Raw genomic sequence first — 26716 nt, forward strand, 5'->3', positions numbered from 1 at the left:
TTTTTCCTAGAGAAAGAGTGAAAGAAAAAAAACATTCAACAATTTCTTGGAGGGCAAGTTTGGTTGAGTGGCAGCTTGTGTGTGTGTGTGTGTGTGTGTGTGTGTGTGTGTGGGGGGGGGGGGTACGTGTACGTGTGTGAGACTGCGTGTGTGTTTTGGACCCTCTCCCGGTTACATGTCCTCTGAAGGGAGAAGGAGACATTAAAATATTTGGATTAGTGAAATAGAGGTCTAGAGAGACTCTCCGTTTGTCACTGTTGGCCCACCACACTGTCCTCAAACACACTGTATCACTGGCTTGTCCTGTTCCCATAGACACACAGTCTGGGAGTCACAGCCTCCCTCCCTACCTTGACATGTCCACGAGCCCAGAAGCCCTGATTCCCTCCTGTATCACTGCAGCTGACAAGGATCCCTTTTACTGCAGCCACCCAGGCCAGGCCAAGTCCCCCAGCCTCTCCTCCCCCAGCCTCTCCTCCCCCAGCCTCTCCTCCCCCAGCCTCTCCTCCCCCAGCCTCTCCTCCCCCAGCCTCTCCTCCCCCAGCCTCTCCTCCCCCAGCCTCTCCTCCCCCAGCCTCTCCTCCCCCAGCCTCTCCTCCCCCAGCCTCTCCTCTTCCTGGTCCCTCCTCCTGGTCTCTCCTCCTGGTCTCTCTTCCTGGTCTCTCCTCCTGGTCTCTCTTCCTGGTCTCTCTTCCTGGTCCCTCCTCCTGGTCTCTCCTCCTGGTCCCTCCTCCTGGTCCCTCCTCCTGGTCTCTCCTCCTGGTCTCTCCTCCTGGTCTCTCCTCCTGGTCCCTCCTCCTGGTTCCTCCTCCTGGTCCCTTGCGGTGGCGTTGCCTGGAGGAGAGCCAGGGCTGGCTTCGGCCTTGTACCAGAATTTGGTTTACTGAAGCTTCTCACGTAGACACACAGAGAGTGAAGGAGTCCAGGACTCTGTCCTGACTCAGACGGACCCAGGCTGGTCTTTGTCCTGACTCAGACGGACCCAGGCTGGTCTCCACTGTGAAACGCTCCAGAGGTCACTGTTTCTAAAGATAATTTGGGTCTCTCCCACTCTCTCTCCCTCTCTCTCTCCCACTCTCTCTCCCTCTCTCTCTCCCACTCTCTCTCCTGCTCCTACCTGACTGATCGTCCCGATTGGGCAACTTCTATTCCTGCTTTTCCAGTCCAAGTCTGTGTTTGATTAATAGTGTCTTCCACTGTGAGAAAACAGTTTGAAAATATAAATATCTGGTCATTTGTCTCTGTCTCTCTGTCCTTCCTAGTATGGTGATGTTTTAAACGTCCTCATATCCAGTAAGAAGAAGGGAAGTGCAGTGGTGGAATTTGCAACCGTCAGAGCAGCTGTAAGTTTGTTGGCTTTTTGTTGTTGTTGTCATTTAGCAGACGCTCTTATCCAGAGCGACTTGTCTTGTTGAACCTAATATACATTTCCTGTGTGTGTGTGTGTGTGTGTCTTACCTGTGAGCGTGTTGATAGAAACCAGGGGACCTGAACCAGCTGATAGACTAGTGTGGCTCCCCTTTGTTGTGGTGAGCTGCTTTGTTGTGGCTCGCTTCCAGAGAGCGTCTCTGGGGGCCGGGTTGCCCTGCCTGGATCAGGGCCGCCACAGTCTGGACAGACCACCCCTGGGTCTCATGAACACACACACACACTCTCACCAGCCCACACACACACACAGGGGCCGAGCTGGAAGACTCAACAAACTTCAGTCCAGTCTTTAAACAGAACGAAGAGAGGAAGTGCAGTGTGGGGCCTGAGGGAAAGGCCACTTGGCTGTGGGTACACAACACTAACTGGCTTGTTCCTGCAGGAACTGGCTTTCAAGAATGAGAGTGGTTTGACGGGGAACCCTCTGAAGATCTCCTGGTTGGAAGGACAACCTGAAGTCGTCTCTCCAGTGTCTCTCGGCCCCGGGCTGTCCTCACCTGCACAGGTAGGTCACCAGCGAGACTGTGTGGGCGTGGCCTCTGGGAGACTGTGTGGGCGTGGCCTCTGGGAGACTGTGTGGGCGTGGCCTCTGGGAGACTGTGTGGGCGTGGCCTCAGGCTGGCTGTCATCTGAATGTGCTTAGTCCTGACTCCCTTTCTCTGCTCCACCAGCCTTCATGTCTGCCCCATGTTACAAAATCCCCCCACATGTACCGCTTCCAATCCAAATAACATTTCTTAAACACCACCCCGCAAAGGAGAGGTATGTAAACCTCAGAGGTTTTATTTTTGTATCGGCGAGCAAATATTGCCCTAGCACTTGCTCTCTCCCGGTGTGTTCCAGAACAATGTGTTTGGTTAAATGGGTTGACGTTTGTTTGGTTTGGATGGGGCTGTGGTGGGCCCCCGCCTGGCCCCTCCTCCTGGTAACGTCCCCCCCCCCCCGGTGGCCGGGGGAATGTGGTGCTCGCTCGGAGGCACGCGGCAACCAGAGACGAGCGGCCGGCTCTAATGGTGGACTGGCACGACACAGCAGCACCCCCACCATGACAGACTCCCCTGTCCTCCTCCTCCTCCCCTCCCACCACCACGACAGACTCCCTTCTCCTCTTCCTCCTCCCCTCCCACCCAGCACCACAACAGACTCCCTTCTCCTCCTCCTCCTCCTCCCCTCCCACCACCACGACAGACTCCCCTCTCCTCCTCCTCCTCCCACCCCCCAGCACGACAGACTCCCTTCTCCTCTTCCTCCTCCCCTCCCACCCACCACCACAACAGACTCCCTTCTCCTCCTCCTCCTCCTCCCCTCCCACCACCACGACAGACTCCCCTCTCCTCCTCCTCCTCCCACCCCCCAGCATGACAGACTCCCTTCTCCTCTTCCTCCTCCTCCCCACCCCTCACCACGAAAGACTCCCTTCTCCTCCTCCTCCCCACCCACCACCACGCTAGACTCCCCTCTCCTCCTCCTCCTCCTCCCCTCCCACCCACCACCACGCTAGACTCCCCTCTCCTCCTCCTCCTCCCCTCCCACCCACCACCACGCTAGACTCCCCTCTCCTCCTCCTCCTCCTCCCCTCCCTCTCCTCCTCTCTCTTTTACCTCTCTAACCCCCCCCCACAGCACCCAGGATGCACATCCACACACACTGGGCCATGTCACACTAATATGTTTTAATGTTGTTATGGTAACTGGTTTGGCCTTACAGATATCCGGCGTAGATTGCTTCATCTCTTTTTAGCGGGCTTTTACAGGGCAGAGTATGAAAACATGATTATGGTCATTTTCACATTAGCCCTCAGTGGAGAGGCCTGTATGACATAATAGTAGATCCAGTGGATATTAGGAGTGCTGTCCTACATCTGGCTCAGGGTCGAGGGAGAGGGGGAGAGAGGGGAAGAGGGGAGGGGGAGGGAGGGAGAAGGGAAAGGGGGAGGGATGGAGAGGGAGAGGGAGGGAGAGGAGAGGGGGGGAGAGGGAGGGGGAGGGAGGGAGGGGGGGAGGGAGGGAGAAGGAGAAGGAGAGGGGGGGAGAGGGGGAGAGGGGGAGGGAGGGAGGGAGGGAGGGGGGAGGGAGGGGAGAGGGGGATGGATGGAGAGAGGGATGGGGAGGGAGAGGGGGATGGAGGTAGAGGGGGAGGGAGGGAGGGAGGGAGGGGGAGGGAGAGGGGGAGAATGAATTAGGGAGAGAATGAGTGATGCTTTGAGCTATGGTGGACTGCTCTGGCTCTTTCCTTTTTCTTTCTATCTGTCTCTCCATCCCTTCCTCCTTCTCTCTCCCTCTCTCTCTCTCTCCCCCCCTCTCTCTCTGCTCCAGGGACGGCAGGACCCCCCGGCCCCCCAGACCCCCCCGGCCCCCCAGACCCCCCCGGCCCCCCAGACCCCCAGACCCCCCAGACCCCCCCAGACCCCGCCGCCCTCTAGCCCTGTCTCCCGCTCCACTCTGCCTAATAAGGGGTCTCATTCCCCTGGTCTGGCCTCCCTGTCTGATCAGGTCAGAGAGCATCTCCCTGCTGTCACTCTGTGTTTGGTGGGCTCTCCAGACCAGATGGGTCCCTGTTTCTGACCTTACATGGTTGTTTATGTGTAGAAGGTACTAACTGGAACCAGGGTTGTCCAGGGTGTGTCGTGTTGCTCCACTCCTCCACACGTGTTCAGCTCCTCTGTTTGGGAGAAGATTTAGTTTCATTTCCTGGTAGGGCTTGTTGTTTTGTGTCTCAGCCCGGTGCCATAATAAATCCTTAACGAGAACGTTGTGAAATGAGTACATCTATGAAATATGTCTTGTAAATCGTTCTCAAGTGAGTGTAGTTCTCTTCTAATAGCCAGATTGGCATGGAGACCTACAGTGTTACGTGCTTCATGGATACTAAAGGAACACTCATACGACACTGAGGGTGGTTTGTGTGACAATAGGTGCTTTATGTTGTTCCGACATGGTAGAAGCAGAGGTCACGGTGATGTAGCGCTCCTCGGAGAACACATCTGTTCTCTGACTGGAGGGACCACAGCCACACTCTTATACTGCTAGAACTCTAACCCAACCTCACAGAATATCTATGCTGTTGGAATCCACGTGTGAGCAGCTGTGGTGATCCTCCATTAGAACCTGTAACAGAATCACGTTCTGGGTTTTGGAGGTGACACACATGGAAGTCTCATTGGCTTCCATTTTAGTTTTTTGTATACTGTGTTTCTAAAGCAGGCCTGTCGGTGGGTGAGGGTGTTTCTACACAGGCCTGTCGGTGGGTGAGGATGTTTCTACACAAGCCTGTTGGTGGGTGAGGGTGTTTCTAGACAGGCCTGTCGGTGGGTGAGGGTGTTTCTACACAGGCCTGTCGGTGGGTGAGGATGTTTCTACACAGGCCTGTTGGTGGGTGAGGGTGTTTCTAGACGGGCCTGTTGGTGGGTGAGGATGTTTCTAGACAGGCCTGTCGGTGGGTGAGGATGTTTCTACACAGGCCTGTCGGTGGGTGAGGATGTTTCTAGACAGGCCTGTTGGTGGGTGAGGATGTTTCTAGACAGGCCTGTCGGTGGGTGAGGATGTTTCTAGACAGGCCTGTCGGTGGGTGAGGATGTTTCTAGACAGGCCTGTCGGTGGGTGAGGATATTTCTACACAGGCCTGTCGGTGGGTGAGGGTGTTTCTTCCTCTGGCAGCTCTGTGGTCAGAAGTAACCAGGTGAACCAGATGGAAACAGGGTGACCTGGAGCGGCCGTGTGACTGCAGGGCTGGCAGCCAGAGCAGTTCTGGACCTGCTCTCTCCTGGGGAGAGAAGGAGGAGGAGGAAGGAGACACTCTAACCCCACAGGGGACAGATGTTGCTGCTCAGCGTACAGCTGTTATCTGCTTCCAGTTGTTATCGGATTGAATGGATTTAGATGAGTTTGGATAGACATTAGAGAGGCTGTGGAATGCAAGGCTTGCTGACTGGATGGGCAGTCTGGGATCTGAAGTCCTAATATTCTGCATTCAGTTATTGATTAGATATTTGTTAAGACTGAATTCAACAAGAACCTTTGGGTTTATCACTGACTGCAATTTTCCTAATGAGGACTAGATTCGAATAGATCTTCCTCTTGGGGGTTTTGGAGTAGTCGTCTGGCATGATAATAATCTGTGGTTATCTTAGTGGTCATCTTGGTGATTAATGTTTGAAAGCCTTGGGATTGGGATGGTTCCTGTGGTGTATTATGGACATCATGTCGTGTGTGTGTGTGTGTGCAGAGAGGGTTCCTGGGCCTGAGTTAGTACTAAACAGCAAACAGGGTGTATGGCTGCACTCCTGTAACGCACCGTGACACTAAGGACTGTTCTATAAACAATATTGCTTTCAGGAACTCTCCCCTCATGCAGCAAACCCAAGCTGAATATTTTCAGTAGCATTAGGTTCTTCTGCCAGACACAATTAGGAACAGGAATGTCTCAGTTGTCAAAACAATGCCTCAGAAACATTTTTCAGCAAATCAAAAAAGAGAGTCTGTGAAAACCACCCTCTTCTTGTGCGAAGCCAGGGAGGGTTCTGGGTATTCTCCATGATAGCCAGATTGGAATTTGCAGAGAAAGTGGTACCAGATGTGATGGTTGGGGTACCTCACAGTTTAAGATGCTTGGCCAGTTTGCGCTCCGCCAAGATAATTAGTCGCCCAATTCCAGCCTCTCTCTTCTCACATCAGCCGTGAGGTCAGACGCTCATCAGGACCAGCACAACCTGACCACGCGTGAGGAGCGCGGCGCGTGAGGAGCGCGGCTCGTGCAGGCAGTGGGGGTGTCATACGGTCCAAGGACAGTCTGTGAAGGGTGTGTGTGTGTGTGTGTGTGTGTGTGTGCTTGTGTGTGTGTGTGCGTGCGTGCGTGCAGACATTGTCGTGATTGGAAAAGTACCCAGTAGATCCCAGATGTGCAGATGTCTACGGCCATGGGGAGCCTGTGTTTCTGCTGTAACCTTGTTCTCCATGAGTTTGGTTTTAGGGGTACATACTCTATCTTTTGAGAATTCCTCCTGTAAAGCAAAGTTATGATAACAGATTTGAATGGTTGTGGGTGGACTGGAGGTTCTACTGCAGGCTGTGTGTTTGTGTAAAGCAGTGTCCAGAAGAACACCACCCCTGGGGTTTAGGAGGCTAGGTTGCGTTGGTTAATGCCCCATTTGCATCAGTAACCCTGGTAGACTTTGTGGCGCAGTGTGAATGCTTGTCTTTTGTCCTTATCTGGGGTGACTCAGGCAGGCTGCTCCCTGCTGTACAGTAGTCACTGCTACCTCATTGTTCAAGCAGGTGTTCAGTGCTAAGCCAACCGTTCAGCGCCTTCATGCGTCATTTCCTTTAAATACCACTATCTTTCAAATAGAAACTCCCCGCTAAATAGATTGAAATGTCTTTTTGAATTAGTTACCCTCAACCTGTGTTTGATATGATGCAGGCTGTGTGTGCCTGTTGGACTAGGTCTGTGAGCATGCTGTGTGTGCCTGTTGGACTAGGTCTGTGAGCATGCTGTGTGTCTGTTGGACTAGGTCTGTGAGCATGCTGTGTGTCTGTTGGACTAGGTCTGTGAGCATGCTGTGTGTCTGTTGGACTAGGTCTGTGAGCATGCTGTGTGTCTGTTGGACTAGGTCTGTGAGCATGCTGTGTGTCTGTTGGACTAGGTCTGTGAGCATGCTGTGTGTCTGTTGGACTAGGTCTGTGAGCATGCTGTGTGTCTGTTGGACTAGGTCTGTGAGCATGCTGTGTGTCTGTTGGACTAGGTCTGTGAGCATGCTGTGTGTCTGTTGGACTAGGTCTGTGAGCATGCTGTGTGTCTGTTGGACTAGGTCTGTGAGCCGGTAATGCCTCAGTGCTGCCTCAACAGCAAAAACATGTCAGTCCATCAAAGTGTGTAAACTGTTTTATACAAGTCTTTCAGAATGCTCATCAGTGCAATTCTTTGAAGTTCACAAGATTTTGAGTTCCCTCATAGAGAATAATACAACAATCTATACAGTAAAACACTCACTCTTCTCAGCCAGCGTTATTTTTATAGACAATAATAAATAACACCCTGAAGTATATTACACCAGATGTCTAATAAGATGCATAGAGCAGATAAAGGGACTTGATCTGATGCTGTTCCTGTGTTAGCAAGGGGCCTGGAGCCTGGGTCCCTGGCAGGTGGCTATGAGGTCCAGGGGGCCGGGGGGGAGGTTGGGCCTTGTTTGCTCAGCAGGTACTGTTTAAACCCTCATCAGTAGCCCTGGGCAGTAATGGATGTCTCTGGGCCCCCAACATGTGGAAGTATCGGCTTACCCCTTGCCGCCTTCCCACTCCCGCGCCACTCAGCACAAGCAGGGACTGCTATTTACAGCTGAGAAAACAGCTCTGGCTGGCTGGTGTCGTCTCTGCGGGGGGCTCTGGCTGCAGCCTGGCCTGCCACCACTGGCTGGCTTTATTGGAAGCGGAGCCAAATGTTTGTTTTCACTGTGTTGTTGAGCAGCAGAGAAGGGGGCACCTCCGGGCACCCTGCAGGACTGCCTCTGCAAAGCGTGCAGAGGAGAAATTGCGGAGGAACAAGAAAGCCAAATCCTAACAGCTCAGGGACCTGGAGTTTTTTTTTCTTCTCCCCAACATAACACTTAAAGTCAACAATCACCTTAGTGAGAAATCAGGAAAAATGTGTAGAATGAGAAAGACAGACTAGAATGTTCTCTTCACTGTTCTAGTACTTTGACAGAAATAAAAGTTAAATGATTAACTGGACACAGACTTTATCAAATGCTGTGACAGATAAAGGCTAAAAGAACATGAACTTCGACCCCTGAAAGAACAAAGTCAAAGTTACTCTTACATTCAGATATATCATTTATATGTATATAGCATGAGCATTTTCTATTAACTAGTTACGACTCAAAAAGATGATTTGCTAAACTGAGTATAAGTAGTGGAAATAGATACATTCATAAAAGAAGCCAGTGGGATGGATTATCTCACACTATTGATGTTGTAGCTTCGTCAACCAATCACTTCTTACGTACACTTCCGTCAACCAATCACCTCTTACGTACACTTACGTCGACCAATCACCTCTTGCGTACACTTACATCAAACAAATCACCACTTATGTGCTGCTAATTGAGTGAGGCCACAGTTCTGTTCAAACAGTCTTGTTTTAAACTGACTCCTACAGTCTTCATGTCAGAGATGATATCAGCATGTCCTCTGCCTTGCAATATCTTCTTATAGTCTCTGACATAGGTAATAAAGAGGTCTAGTGTGAGGATAGGTTCCAGGGCTAGTACGACCAAATCCTGCCAGTGAAGACCTTTTACGGAACTCAAACATGGGGCCTGTCCTCTTGTTTAGTGGTGGAGTTTCTCCATCACCTGTAGCACGTCGTCCAAGATGGAGGGGCCCAGGTCTAGGCTGAAGGACAAGCCGCTGTCTTCCTCCTGCAGGGTGGAGTCCTCTGGGCAGGTCAGGGTGGAGTCTCCATCTCTCCCTGAGCTCAGACTGCCTCCGCCAGGACTGTAGCTGTCCATCACCCTGCGCCTGGGACCCTGCTCCTCCACCTCACTCTCCAGCAGGGGCACGGACTTACCCTGCTCTCCCACCTCACTGTCCAGCAGGGGCATGGAGTTACACTTGGTCCTCCTCTGAGAGGAACTGTGGGGCCGGCTTGGCCACCCGGGGCTGTCTGTGCGTGGGGGCTCGTCCAGGGTGAGGCGCGGGGGCTTGGGGGGCGGGGAGCAGGCCAGGAAGATGTTCTGCTCGCTCTGGGAACTCTGCAGCAGCAGGCTGTGTCCCCGCTTCAGGAAGGACAGGTCCCCGAAGCTGTCTGCGTGGCCGTCGTTCCCGATGTGGGTGACGTGGCGGAAGTCTGCCAGTGGCAGGCTGATCATGTTGACCGACAGCACCTGCCTCCTCCTGGGGCTGCGGCCCGACCAGTACCCAGACCCAGGCTTCCTCTGCAGAGAGGCCCTCAGCGGCATCCTCCTGTCCTCGCGTGTCCTCGCGTGTCCTCGCGTGTCCCCGCGTGTCCTCGCTCTTCTCAGGCAGGAAGTGGGTGTGAGCTGAAGATCAGAGGCAGGCGTTCACCCTGGACATCAAAGAGAAGACCCAAACCAACAAGTGTTAACATCGGAACAAACCTAACCTCTGATTGGAGGGTGAACGTGATGTCATCGGCACATACAACACGTCAGATCTGAATGTACACTTCTAGAACAACAGTGTGCATGGTTGAAGCATGTGATTGCACAGTTTCCCAGTGCCAGATGTTACCCTTGGACTGTGTTGAGGCTGAGGTGGAGCAGCAGGCGTTGTTTAGAGAATGCACCTGCTCTGCTCAGTCAAATCATGGGATTCCTCATTATTTGGCGCCTGGGAGCTGGTCCAACACGTGCTTTGAAGTGTTTCGATTTTAAATGTTTATACTTCTTGAATCGTGCTGTTTCCCATAAATACAGGTGTGCTCTGTTAAGCCCACTAGAGGAAATACCTCAGCCTGCCTGGCTTACAATAACCATGCACCAAATATGTTCAGTCTTACAGGAACAGTCAGAAGTACTCTTTTTTTTTTCTTTTTTTTTTTCACTTTTCTCAAGAAGAATAAAGAAGAAGAATCTTGTTAACTGACATCCTTAATATATCTGGACGTTCTGGACGTACTGCTCCTGGTTGCGCAGCAGCAGAGCTACTCAGATATAGTGTGCAGTAATAAAGAGTTACTGAATGACCTCACATTTTATAACTCCAGATTATACGTAATCTATCATAGATGGATCTGGTTTGGGGAGGGTTTTTTAATTTTTTCTCCGCATTTGGAAACGTTTTGCCGAACAAATGTTCGTACGATAGTGATTCGAGAATGTCCAGTTTATCCAACTGACATGATTGAGGAGAGGTAAAAGAAAGTTAGTTTCATGTCCTAACATTTTGCATGCTTCAGAACAATGTCCAAGATAAAGTAACCCTTGTGTTAGTTCAGCATGGATACAGTCATTTAGGGTTTTGTGAGTTGTAATCATGTTATTGACTTGCACAGAGTGTGGTTCATCAACTCTGGCATGTCCAATGGACAATCTCAGTGGTCTCCCTGATTTTTACAGTCCTCCTAACAACTTGGTTTGCATTAGATCTGCCTTCGTGACTTGAAACACTCACTCAGTAAATTTGTAAGGCACTACAGCAAACATGTTTTGTTGGCCCGTAAAGGTTTATCGGCACTTTAGAAGCAGCGGGTGATTGGAGAGTGCGGACACAACGGCATTCCTTTCCAGTCATGTCAGTTAGGCAGGGCTGTTTCCAGCCCTGGTGATGATGATGGTGTGGGGGACGTGCTGTGTCCAAGTGTGAATGAAAGAATCTGAACAGAGGCCAGTTTTCCAAGACCTTTTTTGCGTGATCCTCCTCAATCTACCTGAACGCTTTAGAGAAGGACCTTGACTACCTGTCCACAGTGAACCAATCCAACATCGCTGATTCTGATTCTCTTTTGATCAATATCATAGAACAGTAACTATCATATACGTGTATATGATATATATCATACTTGTGCGATCTTTTTTTTAGGTATAGAGATATGGAATAGTTCTTACCGTGTGTAGATCCAGTGTGTGTTTCCTTCAGATGTGTGTCAGGAAGCTGAGTGGAGCGTCTACCTGCTCATCCGCTTCGCCTCGACATGACGGGACTCGCCCAACTGTCGACACCACCGCCAAGTCCCACATAAGGCTGCTCCTTGAATCAAACCAGTCTTTCAACCAAAGCTGTCGCTCACGTCTTCCCTGAGTCCTAACGATAGTGGAATGTTTCAACACCCTCACAGAGGACCCACTCTGTGCTTTTCCCGCTTCTTAAGGTTCTTTCAGTTGACATAGACAGTAGTCTAGGCGACGGCTCCCAGCAGGGTAAAGTCCAGGCAGGTGTGTCTGTGAGTCTCCTGGCACTCTGACAGAGTGGCCAGGTGAGGTAGGAGCGCAAACAGGGAGGACATGCAGCTGGGAGGGGGGTGTTCCTCCCCTCCTCTCTCTCTGAAGCCTGTGTGTGTTAACCCAAAGATGATGTCATTCTCCATGCGGTCTGTGTGTTCAGTGGTGTGGAGTCTGTCTGTCTGTCTGTCTGTCTGTCTGTCTGTCTGTCTGTCTGTCTGTCTGTCTGTCTGTCTGTCTGTCTGTCTGTCTGTCTGTCTGTCTGTCTGGCAGCACCTGACAGAGGATGTCAGCTTCTGTGCTTGGCCACCTCAGGTTCACAGCGGAATGCAGGAACACGACAGCAAGCATGTGAGCATGTCTGTGCCAGTCCAGTTGGAGCCTGAGTGCATTAGTGATCTTGGTATGTGTGTACACTTCCCTGTGTGTGTTCCCCTGTCGCTGTGTGTGGGTTCCCCTGACGCTGTGTGTGTGTTCCCCTGACGCTGTGTGTGTGTTCCCCTGACGCTGTGCGTGTGTTCCCCTGTCGCTGTGTGTGTGTTCCCCTGACGCTGTGTGTGTGTGTGTTCCCCTGACGCTGTGTGTGTGTTCCCCTGACGCTGTGTGTGTGTTCCCCTGACGCTGTGTGTGTGTTCCCCTGACGCTGTGTGTGTGTTCCCCTGACGCTGTGTGTGTGTTCCCCTGACGCTGTGTGTGTGTGTTTTGGAGCGAGCGTGAGCCTACACACAGATGGGGGTTAACTGATCACTAATCTCCATGTCATTGTCTCTACGCTGCAGATTTCCTGTGCTGGTCTCTGTTAGCTTGTCCAAAGCCCCCTCAAGCTAACACAGGTCATTCTGGTTGACTGGAGGCCCAGAGAACCAGACTGGTATCGAATGAAGCCATTGACTCACTCACAGACATGCATGTGCAGGCAGGGGTTGCACAAGACTGATAACTTGTTGCCGTTCCATTTCCCACGCCTCCGGCTTGCTACATCACCAGCTGGAATGTGGTAGGAACAGCCTGGTGGAAAATTGATGTAACTTGTCTCATAATATTGTGGAGGCAGGAAAGATCCTTAAGATGTGTTCGCTTTCCACATTCAGATTTCTATAGCCAACACATCAGGCTAATAATACAGTAAATACTCACATGTACCTTAAGAACTGCTAGGCTCCCAGCATCCTAGGCATCCTAGCCAGCTGTGAGGACAGATACCCTTTAGGAGTTAAACAGTATCAAGTCTCCTAGGTTACACAGACATGGTGTAGGGAGTGGATTTGTATGCAGTTGTTCTCCTCTTGGAGTCGTTACAGTTGGCTCCGACAGACTAAAAACACTGCCCTTCCCTGTTCTCCTACAGAAGAACCGGCTCCACACACACCCTCTCCCAAACATGAAACGGTTTCTGATCATAACATTTGTTCAGGACTAGAATCAAGGTTTTCAACCACCCCCCTTTAAGCAGGCTTTTTGTATTGTCCCTGCCACAGTTCTGCTTCCCTAAGTGCTCAGCAACTTCTGAGCAGATCTTTAGTAGATGGACTAGCTTCTGTTAGCTGTGCAAGCTTCTGTTAGCTATGCAAGCTTCTGTTAGCTATGCAAGCTTCTGTTAGCTGTACTAGCTTCTGTTAGCTATGCAAGCTTCTGTTAGCTGTACTAGCTTCTGTTAGCTATGCAAGCTTCTGTTAGCTGTACTAGCTTCTGTTAGCTATGCGAGCCTCTGTTAACAGTGCTAGCTTCTGTCAGCTGTGCTAGCCTCTGTTAGCAGTGACACACCGCTGTCCATGACTGAGCGTGTCTGCGACATTTGAATATGTTTGTGCACATGTATTGCGGAACATGACTTGACATTCACATGCAGCCACTGGTCAGTGTGTTGAACAAACAGCTGTAATACTTGACAGTAAAAGGTGCCATTGAAGATAAGTCCGTCTGTGCAGCACCCCCCCCACCCCCACCCCAAGGTTCAGGATTCTCTGTTTTCACTTCATCCCCTGAACACCTCAATCAGCTCTCACAGCCTGGGTTCCAAGTCCAGGTGGGGAACACAGGGTTATGTGCAGGTGGTGAGAACAGGGTTATGTGCAGGTGGGGAACACAGGGTTATGTGCAGGTGGGGAACACAGGGTTATGTGCAGGTGGGGAACACAGGGTTATGTGCAGGTGGGGAACACAGGGTTATGTGCAGGTGGGGAACACAGAGGCTGAAGTAGAAAGTCTTCAGACCAGGGACAACTTGTACAGTGTCTTCTTTGTAATCCGGGTGAAGGCACCACCAGCTGTGTACGTTGTCATGATACGCAAGGCACTTCTTGATGTGAATGATTTAAGGACCAAAACATTTAGGAGGAAGGGTATTCCATGTCAATGAAGTGGAGGACGGGGTATTTGTTTTGGTTTGCGAGTCACAGTGGTGATGTGTGTCTGTCTTACCTCTCATACTCTAGGTGTCTGCAGTTCGGGAAGGAGTCTCTGTATCTGAGTTTTTTTCATGTCTTCTTTTGGGGGTTTAGGTTGTTTGAGGTGCCAATCCACGGGCGTATCTGGTCTCCTGGTTCTGCACGGCCTGCTTGTCGAAGAGCTGTCTCCTCCAAGCCCGGCTTCAAAGAGCTTTAGACATTCCTTGGCCCTCTTCTGCTCATCCTGGGCCTGGCTGGCCTTGGCCTCCCTAACCCTCTTCTGAGAGTACAGTTTCTCCTCCAGGCTAGCTGTCTGTCTTCCAGGCTAGTGTTTGGCATGGTGTGCTTCCTCCTTGGCCCAGCATCATGCCTCCCTGGTCAGGGTGTAAAGCTCCAGAGCTGCCCCCTCCAGCTCTCTCTGGGCCAGCCAGGACATCACCAACATGGGCTATGGCTTTCTGAGCCTCGAACTGAGCTGTTTGTACCAGCGCTCTGTCTTTGCCTGCACATATCTGCACATATCTTTGCCATGAGCTTTGGTTTGAATATATATTTAGTATATTTAACCGCGTGCAAACATGCATAAATAGTGATTTAGCAGGAAAAGTCGTTAAGTGATTCTTCACCAATTATTTAACATGAGCGGTCAAATACTTAATCGACCTAATAACGCAACGGTAGTCAAGTAAGCCAGGTCCAGCTTCACCCAACTGGTTAACCTCATTTCACCTGGGATTTGTATAATATCCTATTTACCCAACTACACTCAGCAAAATGTGCCCTCAGGCCAGGTCTTAATTAAAAACGTCTTTTGGGGAAGCTTTTCTCGCGCTCCTCTTACGAGGGTTAGACTGAGGGTACTTAGCAGGCGTGTATCCCTCCATGTTTTGATATGAAATCTGTTGCAATCAGAGGGCCCTTTCCCGGAAGGTAAGCCGCTATGTGAAAGACATAATTCTGGTATTACAAAGATGTATTGTTGAATTTTACATAGCGAATCAGCCCGCTCTCTTATTATAGGAAAGCCAGAGCACATCCATCATAGCGAAATCAGCCACAGCACAGGGAGTTCACGTCTCCACAGCCATTTCTCGTTCTTTTTGTTTATTTCTCTTTCTTTCGGGGCTTCCAAATGACGAGTCTCTCTCCTATCCAACAGGCCCCAGTCTCTCTCCTATCCAACAGGCCCCAGTCTCTCTCCTATCCAACAGGCCCCAGTCTCTCTACTATCCAACAGGCCCCAGTCTCTCTCCTATCCAACAGGCCCCAGTCTCTCTCCTATCCAACAGGCCCCAGTCTCTCTCCTATCCAACAGGCCCCAGTCTCTCTCCTATCCAACAGGCCCCAGTCTCTCTCCTATCCAACAGGCCCCAGTCTCTCTCCTATCCAACAGGCCCCAGTCTCTCTCCTATCCAACAGGCCCCAGTCTCTCTCCTATCCAACAGGCCCCAGTCTCTCTCCTATCCAACAGGCCCCAGTCTCTCTCCTATCCAACAGGCCCCAGTCTCTCTCCTATCCAACAGGCCCCAGTCTCTCTTCTATCCAACAGGCCCCAGTCTCTCTACTATCCAACAGTCTCTGCTCCGGCCCTCACCCAACACTGACTGCTTTCTATTTCACATTTTACAACCAAACTCCACAGTAAAACTGTGAAGCGCACTGTGCCATCCTCACATTGCCACTAACTATCCATGCTGGGGCTCAGTCCTGTGCAGAGATGGCAGCAGTACACACAGCCTTCACTCAAGTACACATGTTTAATAAGACTGATAAAAGTTGAAGTGCTGACTACACTTTTTCACTCAAGTTAAAGAAGTCTGGGCTCTGACATAGTAAAAAGTATCCATTACTACAACCTATTGGACCTCACATCATATTCATACATTGGTACAAAAAAACACACAACAAAGGTTTGTAGAATATTTGAAACTTTTTTTACTTTAGGATTTCTTTAGGGATTTCTTTTGTGAACCTTTCTAACCTTTTTTCCACACACTCCACGACAAAATGTTTCTATGATATCCATGAGGGGAAGAAGAACAGAGAAGCCTAAAACAGAGTACAGCAATCCTCATCAAGTACAAAACTTCCCAAAACTTTTTTTCCTAAAATATTATTTCTCCCTTTGGAAACGTTTTTTATTTAATGTTTTTTTTGCGGGAGAGGGGGGGGGGGCTTCTTTCCACATACAACCCAAAAAAATGCTAACAGATTATTTTGTTTTACAATATTATTTTTAACAATATGTTCCCAGGTAATACAGTTAAAACATACTGCCACAGATGCAAGCGTTGCAAGTTTACCTCGCAATTTCCCCAGAAATTGTACCCTCAATAGTTATATTAGTTTGTTACCTACCTGAATTCAAAACATGATCTTATCACAAAACTTTATATAAATGGAGGCAATTCATTTAGACTGTTTTTTCAATCCAAACTTTGACCACATAGGTCTTTGTAGAGTGATATTTGGTGTGAACTTATTTTAAATGTGAGGGAGGGCTTGTGGTTGGGCATCCAGAAGCCAGATGTGTGGTGGTTCTGTGTCTGTTATGTTTGGAACAACAGACAGGATTTGGACTAGGGGCCTGTTGCTGTACTCATAACAGTTTCAGGATGCAGAATTTGCGCTGTCATGACGACAGCGTCTGGAACTGCAGACCTGGACAACTCCTGCGCTGTTGTCTATCCCCATAAAGAGGAATGATGGATCTTCTGTGTGTAAAGCCAGACTTTTCTCTTCACAGGAGTCTCATTAGCTGTGGCATGTCTGATTCCACTGCCAGGGTGCATTTGTTTGACTTAAGCACGAGTGTCTTAGAATACATCTTACAAATTGCAACAAACCCACTCATTTCGGATCATTTATTCGCATCTTTTATGGGATCTTTTGTTTATTAAACAGAGTTCTGAAACAGCCTATCGTTTCATATCTGGCCTGCAGGAGCTGGCAGCAGCTCTAGCAGTCAGGACCATTAGTCTCCTGACACCTCAGATCCACAGGACGGCCCCTGAGGGGAGGTGATGGGCCCCTGAGGGGAGGTGATGGGGCTCTGAGGGGAGGTGATGGGGCTCTGAGGGGAGGTGATGGGGCTCTGAGGGGAGGTGATGGGGCTCTGAGGGGACCAACCTCTCCTATGAGGGCTGGTTGTCTGCAGGCTGGTGGTCTGCAGGCTGGTGGTCTGCAGGCTGGTGGTCTGCAGGCTGGTGGTCTGTGACGGGGGATGAGCCTATCTGGTGTGAGTCTAGATGATGAAAGACCTTATGACATCACCCCCCCCTCCAGCTCACTGCGGTCCTCAGAACTAGATTGGAAACACGAGGTAATAAGCTGGACATGTTTCTCCTGCTTATCTCTCCTGCCTGGGGCCCTGCATCTCTCTGGACTGGATGTCAATAAGAGAAGTTCCCATTTAATGCTATGTTCTTTCTTATCTGCCTTTGGGTCATAGTTGACCAAATCTGATATGTGTTCTCCCTCCCGCCTCTCCGACATCACTGACAGCCCAGCTGTGGAAGTCATGGAACACACACACAGGTCAAACATGGAGCACGTCTCATCTTATCTGTCGGGAAAACACACTGGCCACCTGCATGTTTAGTCACCTCACACTGCACTGATGCACTGACTCACACACACACACACACACATACTGACTCACACACACACACAGTGTGACTCCCTCACACCCTCCAGTTGCTGGAGGTTGTGATGTCAGGACTGGGCCAGGATCAGATGTGGGTATGCTGTTGGTAGACCCTGGCAGAGTGACATCAGCGACGTTACTCCTGTGTGTGTGTGTGTGTGTGTGTGTGTGTGTGTGTGTGTGCTGGCTGGCCTCATCCCAGATGTGTTCAGTGCTCCTCATCCTCCTCTGTCATTATCAGCGTTCAGAGTGTTCCTTTAACCTGTTCTGAGCTGGAGACAGTGTCATGTGATCACGGGGGTCAGTCATGTGAGCTGCACCTCCTCACCCCAACACGGTCATGGGCCATGCCCAGGGAGGCACAGCTGAGTGAGGCCCTGTGCTGAACCAGCCTGCTGTTGGAGAGGGCGCCCACTAGAGGGCGGTGCAGGGGGTGGGGCGGAGGTGTTAGAACGACAGGAAGGTACCTACGTCCTTTTGTTTGGTTTAATTGAAGGGACAACAGTTGTTTATTTACCTAATGAGGCTTGCGTGATATTTCATGGTTACATGTCAGACAAGGTCTTGAGCTCACATTACTGGAATGATAATCACAGACTCCCAGCCCCGCATTCAGGGGCAGAGAAAGAGGCTGTCTGCCTCCACACAGCAGCCCCCCCCGTCTCTCTCTTCCTATTTCTCTCTCTCTCCTCCCTTGCCTGTCTCTCTCCCGCTCGCCGAGGCAGGACTACCCTGTGATGTCTTCCAGATGCTTTACCTCAGAGAGACACTCCTCCTCACTTTTCACTCTCTCCTCCTCTCCTGTCTCCTCTTCTCACGCACTCTCTCCCCCCCCCTACAGCCTCACACACACACATGCATCTCTCCCCAGCTCACTGTCTTGTTAAAGAGACACTTCCTTGGCACTGCAAACTTCCTTCATCTAATCCTATAAAACAGGTTTCTTCTGTGGACCCTAAGCTCCCCTCCCCTTCCCTCTCGGATTAGGGACAGTGAGTGTTTGTGTGTGTGTGTGTGTGTGTGTGTGTATGTGTCTGTATGATATAATAGTATTACGTGTGTATATCAGTGCATTGAGTTTAGGCGTGTGTGCGTGTGTCTTTGTATGATATAATAGTATTACGTACGTGTGTGTGAATACGATGAGGTGATCCGATTCCGACCGTGTGTGTGTGTGAGAGGCTGCACAGGGTCTGGGGGGTCCAGCCTGCTGGCCCTGACCCCTACAGCTCTTGATGTTTGCTATTGTCATCCCACTTGTACCTGAGATGAAAACGTTGGGCTCCTCCACCCCCTCCCCCCCCTCCTCTCTTCTCTTCTCTCTCTCTACTCCACTCCCCCCTCTACTCTCCTACCGTCTCCACTTCTCCCCCCTCCACACTCCACTCCTACCCTCATCCCTCCTTGCCTCATCTTTCCTCCCCTCATCCCTCCTCCTCTCATCTTTCCTCCCCTCATCTCTCCTCCCCTCAACTCTCCCCCCCTCATCTCTCCTCTCCTTCTCTCATTTCTCCTCTCCCTGTTGTATAAACACAGACACTGTGGGCAGGTGAACAGTCCTACCTGGATGTGATTGACATGTGTCTCTGCTGCCCCCTGCAGGGATCCCTGAGCAGCGAGCGGGACTACGAGAGCGTGGTGCTGATGAAGATGAGACAGGCGGCCGAGAGACAGAAGCTGATTGAGCAGATGCAGAGAGAGGACGAGGAGATGTCCTAGCACAGGAACAACCTCACACAGTCAGCCTCACATCTGTCTTCACCAGCAGCTTTAGTTTCATAAAGCTGCATCATCTGGGGTGCAAATCTCTTTTCATGATTATCATTTTTTATAATGACAAAAAATAGACTGTAATAAATATCATGTTTACTGAACTGGCGTACTGTTTACTGTTTTAATTGTTTTCGTTTTACAACATCGCTATCATGATGGAATGGTTTTATTGTAGCTGGACCCAGAGCTTGTCCATCACTGCTCTCAGTCAGCAGAGAGCAGAACTGTGAGGAACAATGTCTAAGATGAGACCCAACTCCCTGGCATTTAACAGACAGACAGACCATAATCAAGATTCACCTCATCTTAAAGGTCCTGAGCGTGCGTAGGCCTGGACCCTTGAAAGTAGTTGATGCTTGTATCCACCTCCACCCACCAACCCACCCTCTCCAAGTACTGAAAGTCTCTTCCTCCCTTATCCGCTGTTGAAACATCATTTCCTCATTCCGTCTTCATTCCAAGATCATGCAGCCAGCTAAGGTCAAGCTGTTGAATAGGTTGAGTCTTGCGGCAGCTTTGACCACAGAACCCTGCTGAGGAGAGATCAGCCTGGCTCCATGTGAAACCTGCAGCTGGGCTGCAGTTTGGTGGCGCTGCAGTCTGGCTGGGCTGCAGTTTGGTGGCGCTGCAGTCTGGCTGGGCTGCAGTCTGGCTGGGCTGCAGTTTGATGGCGCTGCAGTCTGGCTGGGGTGGTAGTCTGGCTGGGCTGCAGTCTGGCTGGGCTGCAGTTTGATGGCGCTGCAGTCTGGCTGGGGTGGTAGTCTGGCTGGGCTGCAGTTTGGTGGCGCTGCAGTCTGGCTGGGCTGCAGTTTGGTGGCGCTGCAGTCGGCTGGGCTGCAGTTTGATGACGCTGCAGTCTGGCTGGGCTGCAGTCTGGCTGGGCTGCAGTTTGATGGCGCTGCAGTCTGGCTGGGCTGCAGTCTGGCTGGGCTGCAGTTTGGTGGCGCTGCAGTCTGGCTGGGCCGCGTGCGAGGACCGGCCCTTGGGGTTGGTAAACACCGTCTGAAGGTTCACCACATTGCAGAGGCAGTATTGTGAGGAACTGCAAGGACACAGCCATGTATTCTCTTGTTTTTACACTTTTCTCTCGCATGCTACGCCGTTCAATTTCAAATGGAGTATTTGTATAAAAAAAGCCTGTTCCATGTGAGGATAAACCATGACATTGTTTTTTATTGACCAACAGTTCATAAAATCGAAAAAGGAAAAAAACTATTTCCTAATCTCATTTAGTGAGTTTCACAATGGAGGGTTTGTTGAAGGGCGTCTTGGAGGAAGAGGTGGCTGCTGGCTGCTGGGAAGGCTGCCCCTTGGGATCTCCGGCCAGACTGTGGTCTCCAGGCCGGAACACACCCATCCTCACAACTCCACGGAACATCCTAGAAACAAAATAGATGCATTTGCTGGTCTCCTGAGGATCTGTGGTGTTGTGGAGGCTCCGCTCGCGGGCGCAGTGTTTCCTCCTGTCATCGTGTTGTTTAGACCAGACGTCCATCTCCCCAGCACCTCCTCCCTGAGAGCCCCAGCACCTCCTCCCTGCCAGCCCCAGCACCTCCTCCCTGCCAGCCCCAGCACCTCCTCCCTGAGAGCCCCAGCACCTCCTCCCTGCCAGCCCCAGCACCTCCTCCCTGCCAGCCCCAGCACCTCCTCCCTGAGAGCCCCAGCACCTCCTCCCTGCCAGCCCCAGCACCTCCTCCCTGAGAGCCCCAGCACCTCCTCCCTGCCAGCCCCAGCACCTCCTCCCTGAGAGCCCCAGCACCTCCTCCCTGCCAGCCCCAGCACCTCCTCCCTGCCAGCCCCAGCACCTCCTCCCTGAGAGCCCCAGCACCTCCTCCCTGAGAGCCCCAGCACCTCCTCCCTGCCAGCCCCAGCACCTCCTCCCTGAGAGCCCCAGCACCTCCTCCCTGCCAGCCCCAGCACCTCCTCCCTGCCAGCCCCAGCACCTCCTCCCTGCCAGCCCCAGCACCTCCTCCCTGAGAGCCCCAGCACCTCCTCCCTGCCAGCCCCAGCACCTCCTCCCTGCCAGCCCCAGCACCTCCTCCCTGCCAGCCCCAGCGCCTCCTCCTTGAGACCCCAGTGTTACACAACACCCAGCTGCAGGCTGGCTCTGTGGCTGTGTGGCAGGGTGGATCCCATCTGGTCCTCCACACACTCCTCTGCTTCCTCAAAACTCACTCATCAGATGGTTTTGTTCAGCCTTTCTTACAGCCCTGAGCCGGGAAGACACTCTGTCCCAATGAGACGAGCGGAAACACTGCGACAGCAGCAGCACGTGGAGGCGCAGCGCTGCGGCTTGGTCTGCGTGCGGAGCAACCCGAGGACTCTTCATCCCTGAGACGGCTGGTTCCCAGTGTGAGCGCTGCAGCCTGGAGACGTCTTCCTCTGCTGGTCCGTGCAGAGGCCTGCTGCTGTGCACGAGCCGGCAGGTTCTGTCTGCTCCACGGCTCTGGACGCTCCTCGCTAATTAGAGGGCTGCTTTGATACGGGGTCTGTTGGAGACCAGGCCAAGTCACGTCGCAGGCAGCAAGCCTGGCGAAGGCTTAGCGATCAGAGCTGGCCTGATGTAAGACACGCACGCAACTCAGTTTAAATGAGGCTGTAAATGAGGCCACCCAGCATGGCTGGCTCTTCTACTTCACCCTCCACCCAGCCTCCAGACCTCTCCACTGGGTACACACTCGCTCCCTCCACCCAGCCTCCAGACCTCTCCACTGGGTACACACTCGCTCCCTCCACCCAGCCTTCAGACCTCTCCACTGGGTACACACACCCTCCCTCCACCCCAGCCTTCAGACCTCTCCACTGGGTACACACACCCTCCCTCCACCCCAGCCTGCAGGCCTCTCCACTGGGTACACAAGGGGGGCAGGAGCAGGCAGGGCAGGCAGAGGACCATCCCCATGTGGTCTGCTGTGGTGGGGATCCCTCAGCTGGGAAACCTCCTCACAGCAGACCAGCAACACAAGGCCCGCACACTTCTCTACTGACTGGTTTTCTCAGGGTGGTGAGATGGCTTACTGACCTCCTAACATGGTGAACAGTTACGGGCGGAAACTCATTACATTTGCTTATGAATCAAAACAGATTTCCATCCATGATATGTCATTTTTATTACCCCTTTCTACATGGATTGATACATTGTGCAATTAACACCTCCTTCCTGATCTAGTGTAATACATTTATTTGCTCTAATTGAGCCAAGAGGAAGGACTGATGGACTGTCATCATGTTGGTCGAGGGGATATATTTGCTTTTCCTAAAGCAGAGTAAACTAAGTTCGGAACCATTCCCTGCACACACTTGCTGTCTACTGCAGTGGCTGTCGACTTGACAGAGTAAAACCACTGAACTACTCACTCTGTGTCTTCATTATGGAACTTATTGCATCAACAATAACCTTGCTCACTAGTTGGGTGTAGGAGCGCCACATCATGCAGCTCAGAGTTCAGCTACCTCAACGTAGAAACAGAAAAGAAGCACTCACAGGACTGAGAGTAGTAGAGTTTGTAAACATGACCTCCCCAGTATCTAGGGGGGTCATGGTCGTGCTGTGAGGAGGAGAGAGTGGACTGGACGCTGCCTGGGTCTGGTGCCAGGGGGACAAGCTGCCCTCCTGCCCCCATGATGGCCAGCCTCCAGCCTCCAGGACGTCTCACTCTGCCTCGCGGTGCAGACACCACACCAGCGTCTGCCCCACGCCCGTCATGGTCACCACTCTGAAGCCGATCTTCTCCAGCTTGTCCAGAACCAGCCGAGGAGGGTCGTCCACGTGGTACTCAGAGCTGCCAAAAGCATGCACACTTTATCCCCCTCCACACACACACACACACATATATATCATTTAATATTAGAATATAATAAAATAGTTCAGTGGTAAAACTCAATACTAACAAGTTGTTCCCCAGCATGGTGGTTTTCCTGGCTCCTAGGTAGGTCATGATGACAGGGTCTGAGTGCTCATCCCCCACCAAGGTTGGACCAGTCTCCTGGAAACAGCAGCAGGAACAGCACACCCCTTAGCTGGCATACAGGCACGTGTCTGCATGCTCTGATCACATGTACCACAACATGGCTGTTACAGCAGCCCACCAAACAGTGACTGGTTGATTAGTGAACTTTTAATAAGAAACATAACCAGTGCGTAACACGCCGGTGCGCCCTGGCACGTGCACTAGTCTACTCTTTAGATTATTCTTAAGAACAGACATAACCCCAAGTCGTTGACGTTTCTGTGTTCTAAAAGATTGCACAATCAACTACACACAGTAACAGGCCGAGTCTATAAATCTTGCAACATGAGGTTTTAATTTAGGGCAGGCAGGGCACCATGGCCATGTTCTGCAGTTTTCTTACTGATAAACATCAATGTACATATGTTGCGCAAACCCCAACAAGACAGATTATAACAGTATTTTTTTTTTTAAATAGTAATGATTCTGTGGCGACGTGTACGCCACTAATAGAAAGACCGAAGGCTGTCAGTTGCATCGCTGCGTCTCTAACCGTGCAGACCAGAGGACGAGGAGAATATACTAACCAGTCTGATCTGAGTACTGACGAGGACATAAGGCATCCTGACTCAGCGGGGAATCCTCCTCTGGGAATAGATGTAGACGGGCTTCCAGACACGCGACAGTCTCTGCTCAGAGTTGCGCTTCTACTGACAGCGGAATGCGGAAACACCCATGATCATGGACCAATCACAGCGCTCCTCTTCATCTTTCAACAGAGCGGCAGCAGAGCGCAGACGCTCTTGTGCCTTCAGCTTGCTCAACAGGCTGTGTGAAGTATCGAATGAAAGTCAAATAAACACACATGCTACTCGAGACAAACCCAGTAAGGCTACGTTTTCTATTGGAGGATATGGATATGGTGCCAGTGAAATTTCAAATGTATTCAATCTCAAAATGTCATCAGTTTCTATTTCAGTCTTTATCTCGAGACGTTTAGACTATTTACGTTTTGCTTGTCGAAAATTCTGAAGATGTAATCTCTGGCTGGAGTGTAAGATATAGCTGGGGTCCTGTTGCAATTTAAGCTACGCTCCCCCGTCGCGTTTGGCGGTCTGAAAATGTGCCATTTCTGTCATGGTTTGCCTGTGCAGTTCAGGTTTCTATTTTAATTATGTGGTTTGGGAAATTGTACACTATGTCCAGTGTGGTTTCAGCCAAACACGGACGTGAAGCAATATTCAAGTTTATATGTGAGGGGCTGCTTTAGGCTACAGCCTGTAAGTAAGTTAAACTAAACTCAAAAACAAGCCTGCCGTTGGTTGATTTGAACTCTATGTAATCCTTTGCTGTCTGATTTGGGAAACTTTAACGTGACTTGATTTCCCGCAGTCAGTTTCCCTCAATCTAAAGCAGACTTTCCCGTCCTCGTCTATTATACAACTTTCCGTGCATCAGAGACAATGCTCTATCATGAGGTTACAAAATAAGAGCCCCGTTTGAAAAGCAGTATTACTGAACCGTACAGTCTGCAACTCTAATTTAATTATTTGATATTTTATAAATGTCCTCCCCCGAGCAGCAATAACAAATGTGTATTGGTCGTGTGAGTCTGTGAGGGAAATGAAAGACATAAACAACGGCCCTACGACAATGGATGCGCAGTCCAATACAATCAGCAATATAAATGTATTTTTGATGCCAAATAAGCCATAACCACTACATGTTTTAGTGTCACGCTGGTAACTGGACCTTACATCATATTAATACAAAAATACACTCAGCACATTTGTCAAGAATCCTTTTTGACGTCGACAATTTCGAACTCATATATGGCCATGGCCATGGCTGATCAGGAATGTCTTCATGACATCGCTAACTACCTGTCTCATCCATAACGTAGGCCTACTTTTTTTCTAAACCTTTTTTTAAAACGGTGAAAGCAGAGGACGGAGGAGGAGAGGAGAACAGAGAAGCCTGAAACAGAGCAGAGTACAGTAAAGTCCTCATAAAGTACTCATCAATGATACAAAACTTTTTTGTCAAACCTTTTTTGAAAAATATTGTTTCTACCTTTCAAAAACTTTTTGTATTAACATTCCAGTTAGAATCAATGTGTATGTTTAGAAGAGGGACGTTTTTCAAAACTTTTTTCTGAAATATTTTTTCAACCTTTAGAAACTTTTTTATTTGTATGTCACACAGTTAAAGGCGAGGAGAACAGAGAAAGATAACACACAGTAAAGCTAGAGCACAATTGAGGACAGTAGAGCATAGTCTTGTCTCGTCATCAATGATGCAAACTATATAAAATATATAGACTACTATGAGTAACCAGAGTAAGTTTCATGCATGGGGCACCTTCCTGGTCAGAGTTAGCAGGGGGTTCATTTTCTGGCAAGACTTTAAACAATAGTCTTTGCTCTTCTTAACTAGGGCCTATATTACTGCCTAGTGTTTGGCCTATGACATAATATAAATAGGCTACATGTCAATAATAAAACAGTAGCAGACATGTTAACGATACAACACACCAATAACCTAATGGTGTCAATTTTCCAAAAGCTGCTCTAAATCTACTTGGTAGACTACTGCTATCTGTCCCACCAAAAAACATTCAAACTGGTTGATGGTTATCGAAAGGTGGCCTACATTAACCACATGGTTACATGATCATGCTCTTGGTGTCTTAAATTAAGGCAATTAAGCTGTCGGTAAAGCCATCCACACACCGGAAACTGTAATGGGCGAAAAGAGTATCAATGTAGAAACTTTTTAAAATATAGTTTTTCAACCTTTAGAAACTTTTTTTCTCCCTCAAAACTTTCTTTTACACAGACACAGTGAAAGGAGAGGAGGGGCTGTCTCTGTTTGTGTGTGTCTGTGTGTGTGTCTTGCTTCTGGGCCAGTGAGTCTCCTCCCCTCTCATCCCCTATACTCCCCTCTTCCCCCCTCTCCCCTTTCTCCTCTCCTTTCCTCCCCTCTCCTCCCCTATTCTCCCCTCTTCTCCCCTCCCCCCTCGTCCCCTCTCCTCTTGTCCCGTCTCGTCTCCTCTCCTCTCGTCCCCTCTCCTTCCCTCTCCTCCCCTCTCTTCTCCTCTCGTCCCTTCTTCTCTCCTCCCCTACTCCAGCAGGTGTTGCGCCTCTGAGAGAAGATCCTCCTTGACCTGTTTTTCTGTTGGTCGGCGTCTTAATTTCACCTGACAGCTTACGTAAAGCTGTGGGCTGCTGCAGGCTGTCCTGCTGCAGACTGTTTTGCTGTAGCCTGTCCTGCTGCAGACTGCCCTGTTCTGCTGCAGGCTGCTTTATACACCTCAAAGGGATTTGTTACCTGGTCAGATTTCCCCAGTCTCCCTGCCTGTGTCCTGCGCTGGGCCTGCCTCCCTGCCCCCTTGGCTGTGACAGGTGCAGACAGGTGTGTGCAGACAGGTCTGTGCAGACAGGTGTGCGCAGACAGGTGTGTGCAGACAGGTGTGTGCAGACAGGTGTGTACAGACAGGTGTGTGCAGACAGGTCTGTGCAGACAGGTGTGCGCAGACAGGTGTGCGCAGACAGGTGTGCGCAGACAGGTGTGCGCAGACAGGTGTGTGCAGACAGGTCTGTGCAGACAGGTCTGTGCAGACAGGTGTGTGCAG

At 50.6% G+C, this 26716-nt stretch overlaps 3 protein-coding genes across 4 annotated transcripts in view; 1 reads left to right on the forward strand and 2 right to left on the reverse strand.

Moving 5' to 3' along the window:
* dnajc17 (DnaJ (Hsp40) homolog, subfamily C, member 17) overlaps positions 1 to 19238 on the forward strand; it is a 34639-nt gene extending 15401 nt beyond the window's left edge. Inside the window, exons 9-11 of the mRNA XM_084681940.1 lie at positions 1263 to 1343; positions 1811 to 1933; positions 18962 to 19238. Coding sequence (XP_084538066.1) covers positions 1263 to 1343; positions 1811 to 1933; positions 18962 to 19078 — 321 coding nt within the window. The 3' untranslated portion in view covers positions 19079 to 19238. The remainder of the gene's footprint in view (positions 1 to 1262; positions 1344 to 1810; positions 1934 to 18961) is intronic.
* Positions 7291 to 11589, reverse strand: LOC146300244 (cdc42 effector protein 2). The gene is made up of 2 exons (XM_084681953.1): positions 10994 to 11589; positions 7291 to 9492 (listed from the first exon to the last, which is right to left on the reverse strand). The coding sequence occupies exon 2, from the start codon at positions 9383 to 9385 to the stop codon at positions 8756 to 8758; it is 630 nt and encodes a 209-aa protein (XP_084538079.1). The 5' UTR covers positions 9386 to 9492; positions 10994 to 11589; the 3' UTR covers positions 7291 to 8755.
* A 2979-nt stretch (positions 19239 to 22217) lies between the features above and the next one.
* gchfr (GTP cyclohydrolase I feedback regulator) lies at positions 22218 to 23907 on the reverse strand. Of its 2 annotated transcripts, none has more exons than XM_084681976.1 (3): positions 23670 to 23907; positions 23024 to 23115; positions 22218 to 22914 (listed from the first exon to the last, which is right to left on the reverse strand). In XM_084681976.1, exons 1-3 carry the CDS (start codon positions 23703 to 23705, stop codon positions 22785 to 22787), a joined length of 258 nt encoding a protein of 85 aa, XP_084538102.1. In that variant the 5' UTR covers positions 23706 to 23907; the 3' UTR covers positions 22218 to 22784. The 2 variants fall into 2 exon arrangements, with proteins under 2 accessions (XP_084538102.1, XP_084538094.1); XM_084681968.1 differs by having other exon boundaries at positions 23024 to 23118; positions 23670 to 23902.
* Positions 23908 to 26716: the final 2809 nt, after the last annotated feature.

This window comes from Hypomesus nipponensis, chromosome 3, assembly GCF_054491055.1.
Source record: "Hypomesus nipponensis isolate SF chromosome 3, ASM5449105v1, whole genome shotgun sequence".
Taxonomy (NCBI): domain Eukaryota; kingdom Metazoa; phylum Chordata; class Actinopteri; order Osmeriformes; family Osmeridae; genus Hypomesus; species Hypomesus nipponensis.

Excerpts from the sequence above, each read along its gene's own strand:
- LOC146300244 (XM_084681953.1), bottom strand. The coding sequence starts at position 9,385 with ATGCCGCTGAGGGCCTCTCTGCAGAGGAAGCCTGGGTCTGGGTACTGG.
- gchfr (XM_084681968.1), bottom strand. The coding sequence starts at position 23,705 with ATGCCTTATGTCCTCGTCAGTACTCAGATCAGACTG. Across the intron at positions 23,119-23,669 it reads TCAGTACTCAGATCAGACTG|GAGACTGGTCCAACCTTGGT; the intron begins GTTAGTATATTC and ends TGCTGTTTCCAG. Across the intron at positions 22,915-23,023 it reads ACCATGCTGGGGAACAACTT|CTCTGAGTACCACGTGGACG; the intron begins GTTAGTATTGAG and ends TGCTTTTGGCAG.